The 22,921-nt window shown below is 33.2% G+C and overlaps 1 protein-coding gene across 2 annotated transcripts; it reads left to right on the plus strand.

The window, feature by feature from the left end:
* Positions 1-190: 190 nt before the first annotated feature.
* Positions 191-21,238, plus strand: LOC124456281 (integral membrane protein GPR155-like). 2 transcript variants are annotated; one of them, XM_047006760.1, is made up of 13 exons: positions 191-766; positions 1,977-2,373; positions 3,601-3,763; positions 4,219-4,380; positions 5,211-5,294; positions 8,504-8,709; positions 9,471-9,573; positions 12,330-12,490; positions 13,097-13,340; positions 16,469-16,567; positions 17,997-18,061; positions 18,524-18,673; positions 20,043-21,238. In XM_047006760.1, the coding sequence occupies exons 1-13, from the start codon at positions 373-375 to the stop codon at positions 20,257-20,259; spliced, it is 2,445 nt and encodes an 814-aa protein (XP_046862716.1). In that variant the 5' UTR covers positions 191-372; the 3' UTR covers positions 20,260-21,238. The 2 variants fall into 2 exon arrangements, with proteins under 2 accessions (XP_046862716.1, XP_046862715.1); XM_047006759.1 differs by having other exon boundaries at positions 20,016-20,790.
* Positions 21,239-22,921: the final 1,683 nt, after the last annotated feature.

Consider the following 22,921-nt stretch of genomic DNA (forward strand, 5'->3'; position numbering starts at 1 on the left):
TACGTAGTTAAATATTTGTGGTGCTGCCGTGAAAGGACGTTTGCGGGAAAAGATAAAGATTTCTTTCAAGGATTTTTTGTGAAAATAAGAATTTCAGAGTTCAAAACAAGGATTTCATAAATTTGCTTGTGGAAACACTGATCATCCACCGTCACACATTCTCACATGACATGCAATCATGCATGATATTGTCATTTGAGACTTCAGACCTTGGGAGAATTTCTTGTAATTTTTAGACTAGTGCGTGATGAATTGGATTTAACGAGAGCACTTGATCAAACTGATGACTTCTTCAAATTTTGCGTAGGGGAAATATTTTTTCAAAGTTGGGCTAATCGAATACGTATGTACAAAACAGTGTGAAACCTTAAAATGAATCACGATTGTTTAAAAACGACAAATAAAACTGACACCACCAATAACGATCCATTTGATGAATTATATCCAGCATTGATCAGTGTGTTTGCCGTAATTTTTTTGGGCTACTTAACTGGACGTTTGGGCTTGATATCTCCTAACGAAGCTCAGGGAATCAGTAAATTTGCTATTTATCCTACTTTACCTGCTTTCGTATTTCGAGCAATTGCTACAATTAATTTCAAGACTGTTGAATGGATGTTCCTTCTAGCAGTTACCTTGTCGAAGTTAATCGTTTTTGTTGTAGTGACTATGTTGACTTTGTTATTTACAAGAGATGTTGGCAGAGCCGGCGTTTATAGTTTGTTTTGTACAATGTCGAATGATCTAGCATTAGGAATACCTATATGTAAGTATGATAATACGTAATGAAAAATTGCTCAATGTTCAGTGTGGTTGAACACATAAAACACATACTACGTTTTGTCATTAGCAATAATTCTTAATGTCGTTAACAATTATTCAGTACAATAATTATTGTTGTGATTCTATCGTAATGACTTTCAAATGCATTGTGGAGTTGGTAATGTGCTGTTCGTCATGTTGCGTAATTACACTGTGCACATGTAATTAAGAGTCAATTAGCAGGGGAAGGGCTGCAGTTGCCTCAATCAGGATTATGTGGTTTACTGTGTAATATATTGTTTGATAAATCATGAATTTTAATACATGGACACAAAATTTTGAAGAGCATGAGTTAATCAGAATTTCTTATCTTTATGCTTGTAATTCTATATAGTGATTTAAAAAAGACACATTCACCATTAATTAACCCAACAACTAACGAATTAACTTAAATGTGGCCTATTGTTGTTTTTGAACAAGTTAGTAAAATCTTTGCTCAAAGAAGCATTGAACTACCAGCTGACAATTTGATGTAGTATAAAATGAAGCAGACTACCTATAAAATACCCATCTTTAACTTAATTTTTTATGTAATAGTTTATAACTGATGTTTCAATAGAATTTTTATTTCTTGTGAGTTTTGTTAGATTCTTGAATATCCTAGTCGAGATGAGAGTTCCAATATTCTTGATTCATGTGAACACAATCTTTCATCGGTGTTGTATTTATAAACATTTAGTAGTGCCTTACTAGGCTAAAAATATTGTGTTGAGATAATGAGTAATTTTCTTAATGTTATCTTAAAACATGTTCAGTTATAGTTTTTGGCTATCTTCCTCAGAGTTATAAATGCAAATGCGACCCACAAAAATGAAATTTTTCTAAGTTGTCCTGACAAGTTGCATTTTCTATAAACTTTGATATTGCAAAGTAATGAAACAAGCATGAACCACTACATCCATTAACATACAGATATATTAATAATCATACCATATTATAGTTAGATAGAACTTTATTTAGACACACTAACACTGAAAATCAAAGCTGATTTCTATGGGGAGAGGGCAAATGAAAAGTATATGGAAAAAATATTTATAAAATTGCGAGAGAGAAATATTATCAAATTGACTGACTGTACATGAAGTATTGAAAAGGTATTCCATAGAGTGAAGTGAAGTAGTTCACTCAGTGGTTGGTTTTCTCTTTTTATCTAGTGAAGCCATTATATGAAAAGAATCATAAGAATTTTTTGGATTGTGCTTACGTTCTTTCATTGGTCAACGTGGTTCTTCTTCTAATGATAGCACTTATTATGATGGAGTTTAACCATCAACGTTCTCGAAACAAATCAGCAAATCTGAAAGGTATTGTACTGAAAACTGTACAATCAATCGTTACAACTCCAGTTGTTCTGGCATCTGTGATTGGCATCATCGTAAATTTCATATCTAAACAAAAATTGCCAACATATTTGGACAAACCACTCATGACCTTGAGCAATGCATTTGGTGGAGCAGCATTGTTTTTTCTTGGTTTAAGCGTCGTGGGAAAGATCAGGACCAAAATAGGAATGATTACTCTCGTTCCCTTGTCGCTTGGTATTGCTAAGGTGTAAGTATATGATGTTAATTTTGCAGCAAAACTAAGCAATGCCATTCGTGCTTTATTATATCTAAAGTAGAATTGTAAAGTAGGAGGAATATTGCCAGTGTTTTATTGAAACGGATTAATTCTGGTCAACTTAAAGTGTAATGTAAACAACAGACAGTTTCTTGGACTATTGAAACGTAAAATTGGTTCGAACAGGTTTACCGAACGGAAAGAATACAGATTGCTATGGGAATTGGGAAATTAATTCTTCACTGTGCGAATGACTGGAAGGCTGTGTAGATTTTTTGCTGTAAAACCTTTTTACATTTTTTGAAGTGTTGAACACACGAGCAGTTTGGTCTGACAAATTTCCTTATATAGTAGCCTGCAGTCAAAACACATTTCGTGTATTTTTACGGTGTATGCAGGAAATTAACTATTGCGCTCCGTGCTTCATTCAAGTTACCTATTGACGACAAGTGGTGTGTTTATAAAAGTTTATCCCTCCAGCTTAGATATACCTATTGTGTACAAACAACCATAAATAAACGCATTTTTATCTTCAACATTTCGCTATAGCTTGTGGCAAATACAAGTTTTACAGATTTGGCTAATTTCTATTCGTTTTCTCTATACACCACTAATTTATTAGGCAGTTGAAAATAAGTTGTTGATAGTTGTCCATTATCTATCGTTATCTGTACCTTAAAGTGCCTGACCTAATGTAATTAAACATAATCCTGTTTCCTCCCAAATTCTCTTTTTTTCCAAACTCCTGCTCGTGTTTCTTTCTACTGAAGCACAGAAAATGTTTTCTATTTGCTCAATTTTATTGCCTTTTAACAGCAATTGAAAAAGATAAAGATTTATCGATTTTAATTACATTAAATAGTATATTTTTCACTTAAATTTTCTTCACAACCACGCAACTTGCGGGGAAAGTCCTTGTGTCTATAAAGTTAAGGAACACTTTTTTTGAGCCATTAACTAATCAACGTCCATCTTTTGAAAAGCTTATTTTATAAATTGTGGTTATCAAGATCAAGGATTGAATCAACAATGATTGTGTTAGGGGGTGGTTACCTTGTTACTGTCTTTGCGCCTTGTTTTATTGAATTTTGTGTGCTTCATAAAACACAAATCACCATTGCTTTTGCTTGGTTGCTCGATATAAGTAAATAAACCCCTGATCAGAATCGAATTTCTCCTCACCTATAGTAGCTATACAGTTAAGTTGTTATGTTTTAGTATCGTCCTACCGCTGATAATACGCGGCCTATGTATTTCATTCAACATTGGCGGCCAAAATTTGAGGGAAGATTGGAGTATATTTGGCTTCTTGTATGGTACCATACCGCCATCTCCTCCCACGGTTATTTATGCTGCTTACTTTGGTATTGAAGAGGATACGGTATGAACGGTTTCTTTCTTTCGTTTTTCTTTAAAGGATGCAACAATCACTTACATTTGCTTGTTATGATCCTTTGATGAAATGTTGGATGCTTGCATGACAGAAATGTGTCCATCATTGAAATGTATGATGAGTGCATGACAGAAATCCGTCCACCAATGAAATGTAAATACAAAAAAAACTTTCCCCCGATAATTTAGTAGATAATTTCACTAGATTATAAAGTAGAGCAAAAACAAGTTCCAAATAAACAGGGCATCTTAAGATAACAAAATATCTGTCTGTACTAGACGTAAACTGCTTTTTTGCTTTAATGAAGCGTATAATGCGTGCATGACAGAAGGTCGTTATTCAATTTTATGATAAACTAGTGGAACATTCACCATTTCATACATACTGTAATCAATAGGTCATTCCTACCTATTTACCTCATTCAATATTTTATATGTTTCTAGATGGCGTTTGGAATGATTATGTCAACAATGTTTTCTGCTCCCGTCATGTTGATTTCATCTAAAATGGCAACTGTCAATAACATGAATCAAACAAATGTTGTTTACAGAGATCTTTTGAATAAAACTAGGACTGACATTAGCATCGTCTCCATTATTTTGGCTGTAAGTATTTTGCTTTATATGAATAACGCTTCCTGTATTCTTTTCACTTTCGATGTGGAAATTTTGATATGTTGAATTTCAAGCTAGAAAGCTTTCAAAATGTAAATTGTGGATTTCGCTTTGTTTTACGGGCAACTTTTGCAGAAGACGTGAGGTCTGATTGAAGAATTATCTTAGCAAATGCCAATTTTTCAAAATTAAACCATCCATTTTATCTTAATGAATAACCTGAAAGAGGTAGATTTATACGATGGCTATTTAATTTGAGGTTTTACGTTAAAACCGCTCCTTAAAACCTACGTCCGGAAGTTGCTTTGTACAGTACCACTCAGAAGTAAGTATACCGAAAACGCGTTTCAGTTGCGTTCCAATTGCGTTCGGCTTAACGTTGAACGCTTATCAAAACGCGTTGTTGATCACATCCAATCGTTGATCGGTAATCATCATTGATTCTTCTTATACAAGTGTTCAATTTCGAAAATTTCGGATGTTATACCGAGATTATTTAAACAATCGGGAACGCGTTCAGAATGTGTCCTCTAATTTTTTTGGCGCGTTCCGGCCGCATTCGAAACGCAAATGGAACTTGAACGCAGTGTTAATCATTGTAGATTAAAGATGTATAGCGTGTTCTCTGTTTGGTCAACATGACGCATTTGGATCTTATGTCCTTTTGTTCATGGTCCCTGATCACATATTTATGTGTCCGTGACAGTGGTCCGTAATGGCTAGATTTTTCATGTCCGGGGTGATAAATCATCGTTTTTTCACGTGTTGTATCTTAATAGTCTTTTGAAATTGTTTTTATGATTAAGTTTTGTGTTTTATAGTGCTGGGTTATCGCAATACTCTTCCTCAGTCGTCGATTCCAATCAATTCCACACAGGTTCACAGTGTGTCTTGCTCTTAGTCAGGTAAAAATCACAATGTTTTTTTAGCAGTTCTATTTTTTATAAAGCCTCTAATTATAACAATCAGAGCAAACTCAAATTTATATTGACAGATAGATAGATTTCAAAGGTCATTTTTTTGTTGTGACGTGCGTAATTGATTTAAAACTGCCTTCGTCCTTGTGAAGAGGAAAAAATGAGCCTGGCTCAGTGGTATTGTGTAAGTTGTGTAGTGTTTGTTTTTTTTTTGCTTAATTTAATGAATGACGATAGTAAATTTAGATCATTATGTTTGTAAAATTTAGTCATTTCCTCTGTTTTAATTAGACAGCAATGCCATCAAGTTAGGTACTGTTTAGAAAGATGGTGTTTTATCATGTTCTGCATGACCAATTAGATAAATATACGTTTAAGCTATTTCTTCCCAAGTCTTTTTTGCATCAAAACAAATTTTTAAGTTCTCAGAAAAGATATAAATGATACTCTGTTAACTAGTTTTTTAGCATATGCTTTTTGGTGACACCATCCACTGCCCTTGGTCACCTTTGGCAGTTGTCAATGTTCTACGTCAAATGAGAAAAAGTTAAACAAAATAGAAACACAACGTTGAGAGTGGTTCTACTTAAAAAACCCACTAAACTTTCAATGTCTCCCTCTTCTATGTATTTTAACTGCCTTTGTATGTAATTTTACGGTAAATGTGATGTTTTTTGAATTTTGTAGAACTATTTTCTGTGCTGCTGTTTTCTTATGATGTCTACCAGTGTCGCCTTTCTTGTCAGTTTATAAAAAATGATGAAAAACTAAAGTAAATCATTCCTAGTAAATCATGTGTTGAAAAATGATAAAAACTGAAGATAAAAACTTGTGGTACCGTACTTGTGCGCCGCTCCCGGTTAAGCGCCGTATCTGAGTAATATTAGTATGGCGCTTAATAGGACTAAATTTCGAGTTACTATAAACTGCAGAATTTACGACAATTCTGTTCTGTACCTATATGACATTATTTTCGTTAAGTTGAATCATGTTTTATTATGTAAATAGATTTCGTCTGCTATTTATTAAAAATCTCCCTGAGAACCTTTGTTAAAAATTTTCAAGCACCGCTCCCACTTAACCGCCGCTCCCTTATAAACGTCCCATCCTTATAAACGCCGCTCCCTCATTAGCGCAGCTCCATTAAAGTTCACTACAATGTTGATCACTAGATTATAATGTCACTACAATGTTGATTGCTAGATTATAAAGTTCACTACAATGTTGATCACTAGATTATAATGTTCACTAGAATGTTGATCACTAGATTGTAATGTTCACTACAATGTTGATCACTAGATTATAATGTTCACTACAATGTTGATCACTAGATTGTAATGTTCACTACAATGTTGATCACTAGATTGTAATGTTCACTACAATTTTGATCACCTGATTGTAATGTTCACTACAATGTTGATGGCTAGATTATAAAGTTCATTAGAATGTTGATCACTAGATTATAATGTTCACTACAGTTTTGATAACTAGTTTGCAATCTTCACTACAATGTTGATCACTAGATTATAAAGTTCACTGCAATGTTGATAACTAAAATATAATTTTCACAACAATGTTGATCACTAGATTTATAAAGTTCACTACAATGTTGATCACTAGATTATAATGTTCACTACAGTTTTGATCACTAGATTATAAAGTTCACTCTAATGATGATCACTAAATTGTAATGTTCACTACAATGTTGATCACTAGATTATAATGTTCACTCTAATGATGATCACTAAATTGCAATGTTCACTACAATGTTGATCACTAGATTATAATGTTCACTACAATGTTGATCACTAGATTGTAATATTCACTACAATGTTGATCACTAGATTGTAATGTTCACTACAATGTTGATCACTAGATTATAATGCTCACTACAATGTTGATCTCTAGATTATAATGTTCACTAAAATGTTGATCACTAGATTATAAAGTTCACTACAATGTTGATCACTAGATTATAATGTTCACTACAGTTTTGATCACTAGATTACAATCTTCACTACATTGTTGATCACTAGATTATAAAGTTCACTACAATGTTGATCACTAGATTATAATGTTCACTACAGTTTTGATCACTAGATTACAATCTTCACTACATTGTTGATCACTAGATTATAAAGTTCACTACAATGTTGATCACTAGATTATAAAGTTCACTACAATGTTGATCACTAGATTATAATGTTCACTACAATTCTGATCACCTGATTGTAATGTTCACTACAATGTTGATCGCTAGATTATAAAGTTCACTACAATGTTGATCACTAAATTGTAATGTTCACTAGAATGTTGATCACTAGATTATAATGTTCATTAGAACGTTGATCACTAGATTATAATGTTCACTAGAATGTTGATCACTAGAATATAAAGTTCACTAGAATGTTGATCACTAGATTATAATGTTCACTAGAATGTTGATCACTAGATTATAAAGTTCACTACAATGTTGATCACTAGATTATAATGTTCTAGAAATTTGGTTTAGTTTAACTCTTTAAAAATATTACGCGACGCTGCATTTTTAAAATGCTTTATCTACTTTTACCATTAAGTATTTAACAAATAGATAACATTTAACCGTTGTCTATACAGTTATAGAAACACGGGTATGACGTCAATTGTGATAAAAACTAAAAAAGTGGCCACGAGCCAATACTTGGAACATTGGAAAGTCTTGATTTTACAAATATCACGCTTACGTGATCTATAGGATTAAAGAATTACTATCGGCTAGTTAAATCACGTGATAAAATGTGATTGGCTAACAATATAAACAAGCAAAGGCTGATCAATGTAATTGAAATTTTGTTATCGAAGACGGACTACAAATCAATACTTGTAAACCGGTTTTTTTTTCTTTTTGCTTAAATACGTCCACTCCTTCAACTAGGCATGCTTTATTTCTTTATATGCTCATTCAGGGATAAATTCAGGTAAATATTCAAGCAAATTCGCCGCTCGTCTGTCATTAAAAAACAAGAAATTTTCTGTGACGTCAATTCTGTCCTTTTATATATCATAGCTCTCGACCAAAGAAATTACTCAAATTCTTTTGGTTATTATATATGAACTGCTATACTACATAATAAACCAATCACCAACCATATTTTAATTAAAAGGTATCTAGAAAGTTTGAAAGCACTCAATTCTTCAATTTTCTTCTTTTTTAGTTACTGCTTTGTATATCTTTTGTTCTCATCAAGTCTAATCCATTCATTGAATGCTGCGGAGGATTTGAAGCTTTTTTAATAACAACGTTTATTTTTGCAACACATTGCTGGACGGCAATCATCGCGTTCATTTTATCCAGCGCTCGTTGTTCCGTAGAGTCGCAGTGGAACACAAAGACACGACGAATATGCATTACTGGATGGGCGTGAGTGCATTTATTACTTATTTAATTTTTTTGAAAATGAAATGCATATGTTTTAGAAATTTTGGTTGCGTGTAGAAATCATCAGTCAGGTGGAAAATACAATTGTTTCATCAATTTCTCTGCTTCAGTATAACTGATTATTCCTGTCTTCATTGCCCTCAAGGAGATGTGCTATGGCTTTGATCTTTTTATATACATAACACGAAAGGACCAAAAAACGACATTCCGCCTTATTAACTACCATCGGTTCCTACATACTTCTATTTTTTCATAAATTTTGAGAAAAATCTTGCATAGGTGCGATGTCATTAGATCCCTGAGATAGTTCCGAATCTTGTCATTATGAACTGCACGATTTAATTTTTTCTTATCAGAACCAATAATTACATTCTAATGTCAAGTACTTCTTTTATTAAAAACTTGTGATTTCATGTGTTTTCGTGTGTTATGGAAGTGTAGCGTCCTATGGGCAATTTAATCTCTCATTTCCCGAACAATTGTGTCATTACTTCGTTTACCATGATTGTCGAGGAAGACCTTGAAACAGAGAAACTTGCCTGGGTTTTAAAACTATAGAAAACGAGGCAATCCTGATATGATCAATAGCGAAACATCAACTGCTAACTGTACCTGAAATAGTTGTTGCTGTATTTTTAAATGTACACGACTCGTAACATGTTTGAATCTTGTGCGAATGCTAAAATTATCTTTCATTCAATGGCAGTGTGCATGGTTATTAACTTTTTTTTGTTTGCTTTCAGTTTGCCGGCTGTTTGTTGCGGGATACTTGTGCTGATTTTAAAACCGAAAATTGACGAATTCCCTGATAAAAAAAAAGATTTCTTTGCTTTTATCAATGAGAAGGTGAGTTGATGATTTTTTGGCTTGTTGAACTACACATTATCTTCGCGGTTTTGAAGATTTGTGCTTATTTAACCTTGAAATTTTTGTTTAAACCATAGGAAGCCCATAACTACGTTTTTTTTCTTAATAAATATGAAATAATGAAATAGCTAATATTTCTTTCTCACTCCTGAGTAACATGATAACTTCAACAGTTTGTCTTTCATTGATCGATGAATACTTTGATATGCGAGAAAAACTGTAGTTTTTATAACGTCAATTGAACTCACAAGACAATGATGAAACATTCAATAATGCGATGTGCAATATTAATCACACAAAAGCGATTTTAACAAGTTGCAACGATATATCGATCAATAGTAGTACACCGTTGTATCATTGACTTCGAAAAGACACAATAGAATGACATATGTAGACAATGTTCTTGCCGATAAGCGCTCAAACGAAGAGTGTGCATTGTTCAAGAAGCCTTAAAAAGATGAGAAGCTTCAGGACCTAATGAACAAGCATGCACGCAGTTCAACACTTGGACATGGCGCAAAGATGAAGGCAACAAATTATTTAAAAACCCTGCGAGCTTTTTAGTCAGAGCATTTGAGGATCCCGAGCAAGATGATTTCACTATTGCAGATGCGCTGAGGATCCACTGGTCAACCTCAAGAGGCATTGTAAGGCGGTATTTAGAGGACGGCCGTGTACAGGAACTATTTTGTGGTGTGTGTGCTAGACGATGCCCAGCCGAAAGAAATCGACCTGATGTCATTAGAGCTCGTTATGAGTTTGCGAAGTGGTTCCTGGAAGGAGGCCATAGAAGATCGTGTTGTCTTTGTCGAAGAGTGTGGATTTCATTTTTGAACTGCAAGAAATCTTAGGTGGTCAATAGGGGATCATACTGCACAATCGTCGTCTGATCATATACGCCTACGGATGCTTCCACCTTATTCTCCTTTCCTTAATACTGTAGAAGAGTATCTCAACCACATATTCAGCAAGGGATACACAATAGACTGAGAGCACGCGACGAAAACATACACTAGGGGAATACAGGAAGTGTATTCTCATGCACGCTACTGAACGAAACATGGGGACCATGACTATTGCCAAATGTGCTGCATGGTTTCGTCACATGTAGACGTACCTTCAAGGCTGCATGAACCGGGAACCCATTTAGGCAGATAAAACAACTTATTGAATTGTATTTCGTTTAGTCATTAACGATCACACGGTTTTCTGCTGTTGATATACTTTTGCGACTTGTTGAGTACGATTTTGTCTGATTAATATTGTACGTCACGTTATTAAATGTCTGATCACTGCCGTGTGAGTTTAATTGAATTTATTAAAATTACAGTTTTTCCCGTGTATTAATATTATTGACGTTTCAATGGTGGTAACGATTTTCCGCATTTTTGCTAATAAATATTTATTTGCGTTAATGTTATGGTGTAATTAATAAAACTGATAAGACTACACGTCACACTAACATCGCACGAGGTTGATCGATCAATGAAAGACAAATTGTTGAAGTAATCAAGTTCCTCAGGAGTAAGAAAGATTGATTATTTCAGATTTATTACGAAAAACCCTTAGTCATGGGCTGCCTATGATTTTATTGAGATTCTTTTTGGAATTCTATTTTAAAAAGTAAATCTCGGGATTTTTTTGAGATTTGAAGAATTGAAGTTTCAGAAATAGATTAGCTTTTTAGGGGAGAAATTTTTCAATAATAAATGATTTTGCTGCACGTTATGTTATGAAGTTAAAACACACTACTAAAACCATTTCGCTAGAGTTAGGAAGTGGCTTATAATTAGGAATAGTAACGAAATTTTGATTTATAAAGTCACAATCTATGGGTGCAGTGGCATTAAGAAAAACCTGTAGTAATGGGCTGCCTATGTTAAAACGAAGTATACCGGCCTTTCCCGAAATTGCTTTAGGAACTTAAAATAACAGCATGAAGTTGAGGCGGACAATGACACTATTGTTAAATCAGTATTATCAGCAAACAAATTTGCAAATTGCATGTTGATGAAAGAATTTTTGTTTTCTTTAATAAACTAATTTTTAAATATTTGACTAACAAATTTTAATAAATTTTATAGCAAATTTTAATAAATTTAGTAACGAATGAAAGCGATATAAAATTTCTTTTTCGACGTTTTGATGCAATTACATTACAGTGCTTACAAACAATGAAAATTTATTACAAATCACTTTTTATAGCTTGTCCTTGGAGGTAAGTTATCATCTGATACTGAACGTTTTATTAAACTAATTTATAATGGCACGTTTATTTAGGCGTGATTACCAAAACTCAATCTAAGCATTATTCATCCAATTTCTATTCTTTTTTTACCATTAGCTATGAAGCCAATCACGCTTGTGCATGATCATGATTAGCTTGAACTGCCTGCATTGAAGGTTAAATTGGCCGAAATTATTTTAGCAACTACGCTCTATTTCTGAGAGGCCTATTTTACAAGTTGCTATTATTTATTTTTGGTTATTAAGTCTCGAGTGTTTGGTAGAGATGATATACCGTTTCGGTGAAAAAAAATTTACATGTTTCTTGCGCTTAGGTGAGGAAATTGAACTACTTTAATAATATTAGATTGGGCGAAAACGTCTTTATCCATTGTAAATTAAAAAGATAGTGGGCAAAATGTTTAAAGAACTACTTAGGTTAAGCTTATTGTTGTAATTTGAAGACACTAATTAATATTTTCCTATTTTCCTTGCTTTTCTGTTATCAGAAAGTGTATGTTGCATTTTGGCTGACTCTTCAAGTTATTTGTATTTTCGTTTGTGTTGGATCACTACTACGAATGTACAGATTTGACAAATATTGTAAGTGTGAAATGGTTACAGAGGAAGACAATGCTGGCGATCAAACACCGTTACTTTCTTCGTCTAGGTACGTTTTTTTATTTTTACCTTTACTGCAATTCTCGCTTATTAAAGAGTAAGTTTCTCTCTTGCTATTGTTGCACTTCAAGTTTTTTCATTTCGCAAGTAAGCCTGGCTACGACAGGTCGCGGTAACTACCACGTTTAACGATCATTTTCATCTCCAATAATAGTATCTTGTACAGGGATAAACCACTTTGATTTTGTTGGTGGTGAGGGGAGATGTCCAGTGTTTGTTATATTTTGGTGGCTACTTGTTGCCATAGCATGTCAAATTTTTTTTGTTAAAATTAATTCTGTTACCTTTTTATTATGATTGGGAGATTTTTTTGTTTTGGAAATGTGCTTCATTAATCACTAACCAAAATTTGCTTTGCCTAATTATTTTGTAAATAATAGCTATTTGTAGAAAAATCGGACCCCTCCTGCGTTCCTTTTTATCGAAGACCACGAGGGTTGCGCATCCCTCTACAATCCTTCTCTAAATCTATTCCCGATCGCTATTTAATACACGATATAAGATAGTTTTCCAATATGATATTATTAAGAGCTTATTAAAAACTTATTGTTTGTCACTTCTAACGTCTTGTTTGTACCTTGTATATGTTGTATAGGAAAAAGTGCCATCGATGCGTAAGAGACAAACAACGTGGAACTACTGACGATTGCACATCTGTAAGTGAAGATATGCAAGATACGGATGAAGGGTTTTCCGTTGTGCATACCAGAAACCGCTTATCGTCACAAGACTTTCTTGAAGGCAAACATATAAAATTGGACAAATATTACGAAGGAGAGCAGCATCAAAGTGGCAATCATGTTGTTGTTATTGTCAGTCAAGTACTTGTTATGTGTTTGGTGAGTTATATACACTTAATTGTGTTTCTGACCGACTTTAGTGTGTAATAATTGAAAAGCTTCCTATTCATGTACGTATGTAGGGTTTATAAAAGTGAAGGGGAGTTACTATGGGCGCGCCTCAATTTTAAAATAATGAAAACGTAAGTGTGTACAAAAAATAAAACGCTCTTATTCTTACAAATACAAACCTTGAGCACACTTTAATTATTTAGAGTCATTTTACGTGTACAGTATTTGCTAAATAATACACTGTTTTCGGTGTATATCTTAGCACACATCCTCTCTGTAAACTTTAGGGTTGGGCGATACTTTTATGATATTTTTATGACGCGATTATCGTATCAAAGGTTCAAACTTAAAAAACGACATGTTAATGCATGTTCTAGTTTTTCTTGTAAAAACATGGAGTAAAGTCGACTATTAGTTGTAGAGTATGTCAATACTCAATACTGGGATACTTCAGATCAACCACAAGCGGTAGTAGTTATATTTAGTAACTTTAACTTTATCTCATAATATTTTATTTAAAACGAAAACGTCTCGTTTAAAAAAAAGGATAATAATGTTGATTAGAATTGGAAAATAATGTGGTGCTGTTTTGTTGTATTTGTGATAGTTTCCTTAAAAATAATGGTCTGTTAATTTTTTTATTTTCACCCAACTCCTGTCATCTTAGGTACATCTGATTTTTTGCGCACAATTCTAGTTTCCTGATTTTCTTATTTGTTGATAACTATTTGCTCACTGCTCATACGTACGTAGAGTCGTGCAAATATACATTTACAGAGTGTATCAAAAAAAACTGAACAGTCAGGAAAATCTCGCTTAAGTAATTAGCGCGCAAGATCTACAAAAACCTTTAGTGAAATGGGTAGTTACACTTCCAATGGTTCATTTGACAGTAAATTTTTCTTTTATATTAATAATAATATTTGGAGTGAGAATTGTGTTACCGGGGAGCACTTTTGAAATAGCTGGCGCTCGTAAATGACACCAATGCAAAGCAATTGGAACACGTAGGGTTAAAATATGGCAGATATTGTTCAAGCTTACAAAGTTTTGGTAAATTTGGCGTAACCGTATACGAACATATCAATCACAGATTATTTTGCATTTTCCGTTTTTATCGCCATTTTTTTAAACCTTCATCAATTATTCATATTACTTTAACTTAAGCTTACATATACGCATAATTGATGAGGATTATAACTAAATGACATTAAAAAACAAAAAATCCAAAATAATCCGCGATTTGAAAGCAAATCTATGTGTTTGTATTGTTTTTTCGCCGTGTCATTTTCGTGCGCAAGCTATTTCAATGGTATTCTCGGTAAAACAATTTTTAACATAATAATGTTTATTATTTGCAACAATTTTACTGTCAGGTGAACCATTGGAAGTCCAAGACTTTCACCAAAGACTTTTGCAAATCTCGTGCGCTAATGACTTAAGCAAAGTTTTCCAAACTGTTCATTTTTTATACACATACTGTATATATTCAGATGTTGCAACAGTTCAGTTAAATATTCGCCAATTAGCAGCTCTATAGTTGCAAGTGCGTGCACATTAATAAATTGCTATGCAATAATGCAAAGAAATCACAGGTGAAATGCTGAGGACAATTACAAAAAATGTATGTCATGCAATTTAATATTTTACGTAACGTGCAGCAGACTATTCAGTGGTAGATCAATTTTCCAAGCAGTTAACATGTGATTAAAAATACAAAAAAGAAATTTTTCATTTATTTAACAGTTTAGTTTTTTGTTAAGAAGCCTTTTGTAACTATTCAAACCTGGTATTAAAAACTAGTATTATAAACTGAAGTACTGTAGTATTATAAACTGAAGTACTGGTATTATAAACTGGTATTATAAACTGGTATTATAAACTATATATAAAACTAGTATTATAAACTGAAGTACTGAAGTACTGTATATTTGAAATTGAATAGTCATTGAAGCTGTCTTTGACAATGACACGTAGAGTCTAAAACATTGTCTGATGTTTACTTAAACAAGCAGTAAGAATGTTTTATGTAGTGCGGTGTTTGAAATTAAATGAAGATATGATCTTCGCACTTTGCTGGACAATTTAAGCAATCGTCTCAGGAACCTGAAAAAATCAGGTGACTCAACGGGATTCGAACCCATGACCTCTGCGGTGCCGGTGCAGTGCTCTGACCAACTGAGCTATGAAGTCACACAGTGGGGAGCAGGTCAATATTGTTGGGCTCATGTTTTCTCGTGAAAGGAATGTCATATGAATGTTTTATGCAGTGCGGTGTTTGAAATTAAATGAAGATATGATCTTCGCACTTTGCTGGACAATTTAAGAACCTGAAAAATCAGGTGACTCTTCGAAAGTGCAGTGTGACCAACTGAGCTATGAAGTCACACAGTGGCGGCTCATGTTTTCTCGTGAAAGGAATGTCGAATGTTTTATGCAGTGCATCTTACGACATTTCTTCAAACATGAGACTTGACCTGCTGAACCACGTCAGGTCCTGCAGTGCACCGGCCCGCGGACTACCTGATTTCAGGTGAGTGTTCAAACATATCTTCATTTAAACAAGCAGTGTTAAATATCACTCTTTAATACTTTGAATGAAAATTAAGATCATGCATGTACATTTTAATGTGAACTATACTGGTTGCTCATTAAATATTGCTTATATTCTACTTAATAAGTTGACCTTTTTTCCTACCCACAACTTGGTTATCTACGACACACGATTACGAAAAAAAAAGGGATCCCTTTGACTTATTGCTCCACGTTGTTTGAAAATTAGCAAGCGGAAGTTTTTTATTCAATGCTTATAATGAGTTTGTTTTTTTGTGGTTCATATCGATGTTTTATAAAAAATTGCCCATTCATTTTAAATGGCCAAACGGATAATTTTTCCCAATTTTTGCCGGACTGACTTTGTAGACATATTTCACAATTTTTAAGGAGGAGGGTCACACCGCAATGAACATTTAATATGATATAAGATCAGTATCATAATTTATTTCTTTATCTATTGTTCTCACAGTGAGAGCGAGCACATAGAGTTTACGTAATATGTAGGACTAAATGCTGCAAAGTAGGACTATGTTATCACACATATTTTTTATCTCTTCCAGTGCATATTCTACTGTTTGTGGGTGCTCGTAGGCGATGATTTGACTTCTGGCATATTTTTGGAGGTTGAACTCTTAATATCAATTATTCTCTCTGCTCAGGTATGCCATAGCTAGTTATGCTTTAACTCATCGTATTTTGCGAAAAAATTTGTTCCTTTACCATGAAACATCGGCAAGCGAGCAAGTTATTAAGTTTATTATAAGAAATTTAACCACTACCAACAGCTCTCTAATGCAAACATAATGTGAAATGTTTGTCAATCATAATCTAATATGAGGAATTTGAATTCAAAGAAAAAAAATTGCTATCATTTTTACTTGAAGAATTCCATAGTACTTTTAAGTTTTTCGAGATGGAAATTCATTTTTCTACGAGCGGTAAATTTGTTACACAGGAACTCAGAGAAGCATTTTCAGGAGCCGGAGTGTTATTGATTTGTTGTGCTTTTTTGTCTCAACTTTTTATGATCATTTTTATTTGGCTATTTCTAAAACCGGGAACGGAATGGGGAATGGGAAAAACCAGGAATACTAAAAGCTGGAATCTCTAAAAATCTCTACTGTCAACAAAGCGTCCATAAGAAGATTAGCTCATCAAAATTATTGCATTATAACTGATATAAATTGAACAGCTTTTGTACGAGTTGGTCGAAGAACGAAAAGAGTGCAAACATCGATTTTGACCATATTTTTATTCGGCATTATGAGGAGTATAACAATTTTAAATCAAGAACATACCCTCTGAAAGCGTATTTTCAGTTGTCGATTAGAATTTCAATAGAAGCACTAATGGCGCAAGTGTACCGATGAAGCTTGTGAAAACACGTTGTACGATTTTAAAACTAAAAACACAGATTGTCATACTATAAAATGTGGTCATTATCGAAATTTGCACTCTTCGTTCTCCGACCAACTCCTACAAAACCTGTTCAATTTATATAAATTATAATGCTATAATTTTGATGAGCTAACCTTATCGATGCTTTGTTGACAGTAGAGAATTTTAGTGATTCCGGCTTTAACTATTCCTGTTTTTAGAGATTCCCTCTTTAGTATTCTTGTGTTTTTAGAGATTCCGGCTTTAGTATTCCTGTTTTTAGAGATTCCGGCTTTTAGTATTCCTGTTTTTAGAGATTCCGGCTTAATGCTTACCTGCTGTCGAGCAGGTGCAACCCTCGACCTTCGGTCTCGGGCTAGCACTGATCTTCTCTCGAGTTCTCCCAAAGGTCACCTCGGTTTGCATAAGCATGTGCAAACACAGTAAACATCTTTTATTTCTTTAGAATTTATTGTAATATAAGTAGCTACATTTATGTGCATGTGTATGAGTGAAATGTGTTATTCACTATACATAACCTTCAACCCCCTGTTGATATTAAGTGAAATTGAAGTGAGTTGTTTAAATAGATCTTCGAAATATTTCAAGTCCTTTATAAAAAATTAGTTTTGATGGTTTTCCTGCTCTTGATTTTGTCGAAATTGTTCGTTGTTTCACTACAATTCACACTTAACATGCTTTATTATATAGGTATTAGTTGTATTTGCATGTTTTGGATTTGAAAGAACGTTCCTAATAGATCCTCTACTCCAAAAGTAAGTTAATTTGCAGAAAACATGTGTTGTATCGTCGTGAATAACAAAAATACAGTTATCAAAAGCTGTTCTCATTTTTATCAAAATATAAGTCAATTTTGGGGGAAAACAAAACGTCAGAAAAGTTTTGGTGTCGTCTAGAGTTTTATCGCATGATTTTGTCATTAATTAAAACTTCTTTTAGAGATGTTTTATGTTTAATCTTGTATTTCCAAGTTTTTCATTCGCACGAAGTTGTGATCTCAAATCAGGGTTGCATGCTAAAAGTTTGTATTTCAAAATTGTTTTGCGATTTCATTCTAACTTTTTGATTACATTTTTTTATTAGTATTGTAAAAGTTAAGAAACCAACCATTCATTTGACTTTAAACTTATTCGTTTGCATTAAATGAATCAGCTTCACATGCGTAGCCAAAACGTTGATGTATAATTTGGTTTTCATTGCAATGATACTTCATATAGATTGCGTTGTTATTGGTACGGCGTTGACACTTTAATACTACCTGAGATAAATGATTTGGAACCGGAGGAATATCATATATGTCGACAGTTTGTGCGTTATCACAAAGAAAGTTGTTTGGAAGCATTAAGTTCGAGACCAGCAGAGGATGGGTAAGTTATTGTGATGCGATGTTTGTTTAATAACGAGTAATATCATAGGCGGCCCAGAAATCTGTTTAGCTTTTTTATTCAATCGATTTATGTAGTAAATATAATCTTTGATTCATATGCAATATTTATCAAGCGCGCTATCTCGCGTGAATTCCACATTTTTTTGGTCTTAAAGGTCTTATATATTGACAATGTAGGCAACTCTCAACACAAAATTACCAACCGTTAACACAAACACTTTCACAAAACCGTAAATATCTTATAACTACATGGAAAAACACGAAAAACAAATACATCTCATTAATAACGAATAATTTTACTGTATTTTTGCAGCTTTTTTAACATTCAAATGTATTTCTATGCATTATGAAAAAAGCAAATGTTTGTAGGGTTTGTGGCAAATATTTTTCCAAACTTATGCTGGGGACACTTATATTTTTGAATGCTCAAACGCATTGCAGATTGGCTAAAATTGTTTTTGCATGCATTCGGATTGGCTTCCTTTTTTTTTGATTGTTTTCATAAAAATTCAGCCAATCTGCATTGTGTTTGAGCATTCAAAAATATGATAAGTGTCCCCAACATAGGTTTTGAAAAATATTTGCCATACACCCTAAAAACATTCGCGTTCTTCATATGCATAGAAATACGTTCGAATGTTCAAAAAAATGCAAAAATACCATAAAATTATTTGTTATTGAAGAGAGGTATTTGTTTTTCGTGTTTTTCCATGTGCTTTTACAGTTTTGTAAAAGTGTTTGTGTGAAATGTCGGTAATTTTGTGTCAAGAGTTGCATACCTTGTCAAAATATAAGACATTAAAGACCATACAAACGTGGAATTCGCGCGAGATAGCTTGCTTGACAAACATTGCATATAAATCAAGGAATATATTAAAAAACCTGAAAAATCTAAACACATTTCTGTGCCGCCTATGGTGATATTAGCTAAGTATTTCCAAATATTTCTAATTATTTTTAGACTTTAAATTGAAAAAAATTTCTTTTCAATGTTATATAGGCAATAGTTAACATGATAAGTAATAGTCTTAGACAATGATCGACTTTTTAAGTATTTAAAGTACTTTTGAAATGAAGTTATCGAGTCATTTTTGCGGGCATAATTCAAATTACTAGCTCTTTAGATCGGTTTTTTGCAAACAGAATTGAAATTAGTCTTTTTTATAGCTGTCGATGTTTGGGATTTTTCTGTAAGGTTTTTGCTTCCGCCGTATTGACAGGTGTGACGTCGTAATGAGCACACTTTCTCATTATTTCCTACTCAGCTTATAGCGATAATCAACTATAAATTCATGAAAATATGAAACTTTGCTATTTTGTAGCTCATTAGGAAATTCTTTTATTGTCAGTGGAACTTCGTATTTCTATGGCTGTAACCTGGTAGACTGGTTGGTAAGAGTTGGCCTTGTTGCAGATCGTGTTACAGCTGTGAAATATGGGAACAGTTTGCTCAAAGGACGAGTTATTCGACACTCTGAAAATCGATATTATTTTAGAGACTCAACTAATACATATAATTTTTGTCCTGATTGGGATGAGCATGATCCAGAGATAAAGATAGAATGAACTGCATTCAAGTAATTTGTGTTTTTACTTGCACATGTAAATTCCTATTTTGAGTATGGGCTGCATTTACCGCCAACAGCATTTTTCAAAACTAATCAAACGCATTCATTTTTTTAAATATTCGTGATAAACAGTAGAAAACATCTTTTACTGCACCTGCACAATTTTGTGAGATAATAACCTATAACCTATATATTAAACCCAGAAGATTTAAATGCTGCAACATGATTTTATGATGATGAGACATTTTTTGTTAGACGGTGAAGACGTTTCACAATAAAAATAGCATTTATGGTGTTTTAAGTTTTGTATTTCATAAAAAATTAATTTGTTGCCCTAAGTTGGGTGGAAATAGTGTAAAATTTTAGCTAACTGGATAGTCGTTTCTATAAACATAAGTTATAAAAAGACACTTTAGCTAATAGGATTTTGTCATACAAAACTTGAATGTCCTTTAATGTCTATGTACTTAGAATAGATTAATCAAGTCCTTGATTTTATAAAGATATGCTTAAAAGTTCTTGAATTTTAGATTTTGGGTGAATAGTTTGTAATTACGTCGGTTGGTACACTATTTTCTTCAATTTTTTCAATGTCAAAACTAAATTATCTAGCGACGTGGAGGTTTTCACCTCACATGAAAAACACAATTTGTTCGGCATTCATTGAAAAATTGTTTTTGTTTAACTTTTGATGATATGTTTGATAAATTCTTGCTTTAGTCGTGCTTTGCATTCAATTAAAGATCTAGCTCGCTCTTAAAATTTTAATCCTGCAATGTAGCTACGGACCCTGGTGTAAGTAAATTTTGGGCTCGTTTTAAGATACAAGCTCATGTCAGAAGTAAGTTTAACTCGTTCCTCGACCAATTTCAATAATTTTTTGAAAAATTAATGAAAGTTTTTTTAGAAAATAGCAAGTTGCTGTAATTATTTATTGGTATCACGCTGTATATGCACAATAAAATCTCACGAAGGAATTTTTTCGTAGTTTCGTTTTCAGTGTTTTGAAACTACTGTGCTGCTGAGTTGCTTTGACGTTCTTATATCAACTATATTTTCTGTTGGTGGATAAGTTATATACTCTAGAAAAGTTACAAAAATAGACGCCGAACGAGGTATTTCACAAAAACCATTAGCAGCCGACAATTTAAAAAATATGGTATGAAACAAATTCCGAAAAAACAAGACATCTTGAGATTGCAAAATATGCATTAAAACGAGAAGTGAACTGTACATTTTCAACTTTATTTCAAAGTCATCCTCAGACAAAATGATATTTAAAACCATACGTACACATATATATAACGTCGTGATCTTTGATAGCGTATGCATGGTTTGTGTAAATCAGAGTCGGTGTTTCGGAGTTTAGACCAAAAACCATGACCAGCCGACAATTTAAAAAATATAGCTAGTATAAAACAAATTCCAAAAAAACAAGACGTCTTGAGATTGCAAAATATGAATCAAAACAAGACGACAAGTGAACTGTAAATTTTCGACTTTATTTCAAAGTTTCGTCTTTATTACCGCGGGAATTAGCTAATTAACATCTATTGCGCTGCCTGGCCACTTAAATCTCATCCAACAGGGCGATTGACAACAACAGGGAAAACAATGGTAAAAAAACAAAAAAAGGAATTGGGATAAGGTTTGAAACAAGTTGAAGTGCGATGTGATTTCAACAAAACCTACCAATATTGAAACCAAGAAAACGTAGACATTCTTTTAGAAGACAGAACAAGCAAGCAATCGGTTCGTTGGGAATTTATATATAGTATAATGTTGGTATCATTTAGGCATTTCTGTGATCTTAACTTTCTAGGAATTTTCTTTGTCTGAGCCAGTAGAAAAAGACTTTCTTTCAGAACACTTTTGACAACCTTAGCGGTAGTCATCTAAGGTTGCCGAAACGTCAGTCAACAACAACAGAAACAGTCCTTCTCAGGACTATGCTAACCTGGACGATCTACATCTACAAACATGTAACTATAGCTACAATTAACCATCCTTGAATTTGATAAATAAAACTTAAGTAAATATAGACTAAATAGCAACATTTTAGCTTGTTGTAGGTTTTAATTTTAATGTATTTTGTAGCATGCTTTGCAATATGGTACAAAACTTGTCAATTAGCTATATTTGATCGCATGTCTTATGATTATGCTATTAGCTAACTAAATTTCTTTATTAACGAGAAATTTCTATAATTTATTTTGTGTATTGAAAAGCAACGCTGTAAAGTCTTGCTGTCCTCAGTAAAACACTGGATGTGTAAATCACACATACGAAATTGAAATATTGAGGTAGGGTAGGAAAGATAAGTTTAATATGTATTTACTTGCATGCATATATGCATTATTTTGAGACTTACGAGCAAGAACATTTCTCCCTTCTTTCATTTTTTTGTGTAAGAAAGTTGATCCTTGATGACTTTAGTGCCTTTTTTACCTTTACAACATATGGTTATATGTGGTTACCTAACAAAGAAACTGTGATAGATCTCGAGTTTTTTACTTCAGGCAATAAGCTTAATATTACATGTTTGTGGATGTAGATCGTCCAGGTAAGTAGAGTCCTAAAGAAGAGTGTTGTTGATTTTGACTGACGTTTCGACAAACCTTAGCGGTAGTTAATTTCAGAGTCAAATGAGGAGTAAACTT

The sequence above is a fragment of the Xenia sp. Carnegie-2017 genome, unplaced genomic scaffold (genome assembly GCF_021976095.1).
Source record: "Xenia sp. Carnegie-2017 unplaced genomic scaffold, XeniaSp_v1 HiC_scaffold_45, whole genome shotgun sequence".
NCBI lineage: Eukaryota > Metazoa > Cnidaria > Anthozoa > Malacalcyonacea > Xeniidae > Xenia > Xenia sp. Carnegie-2017.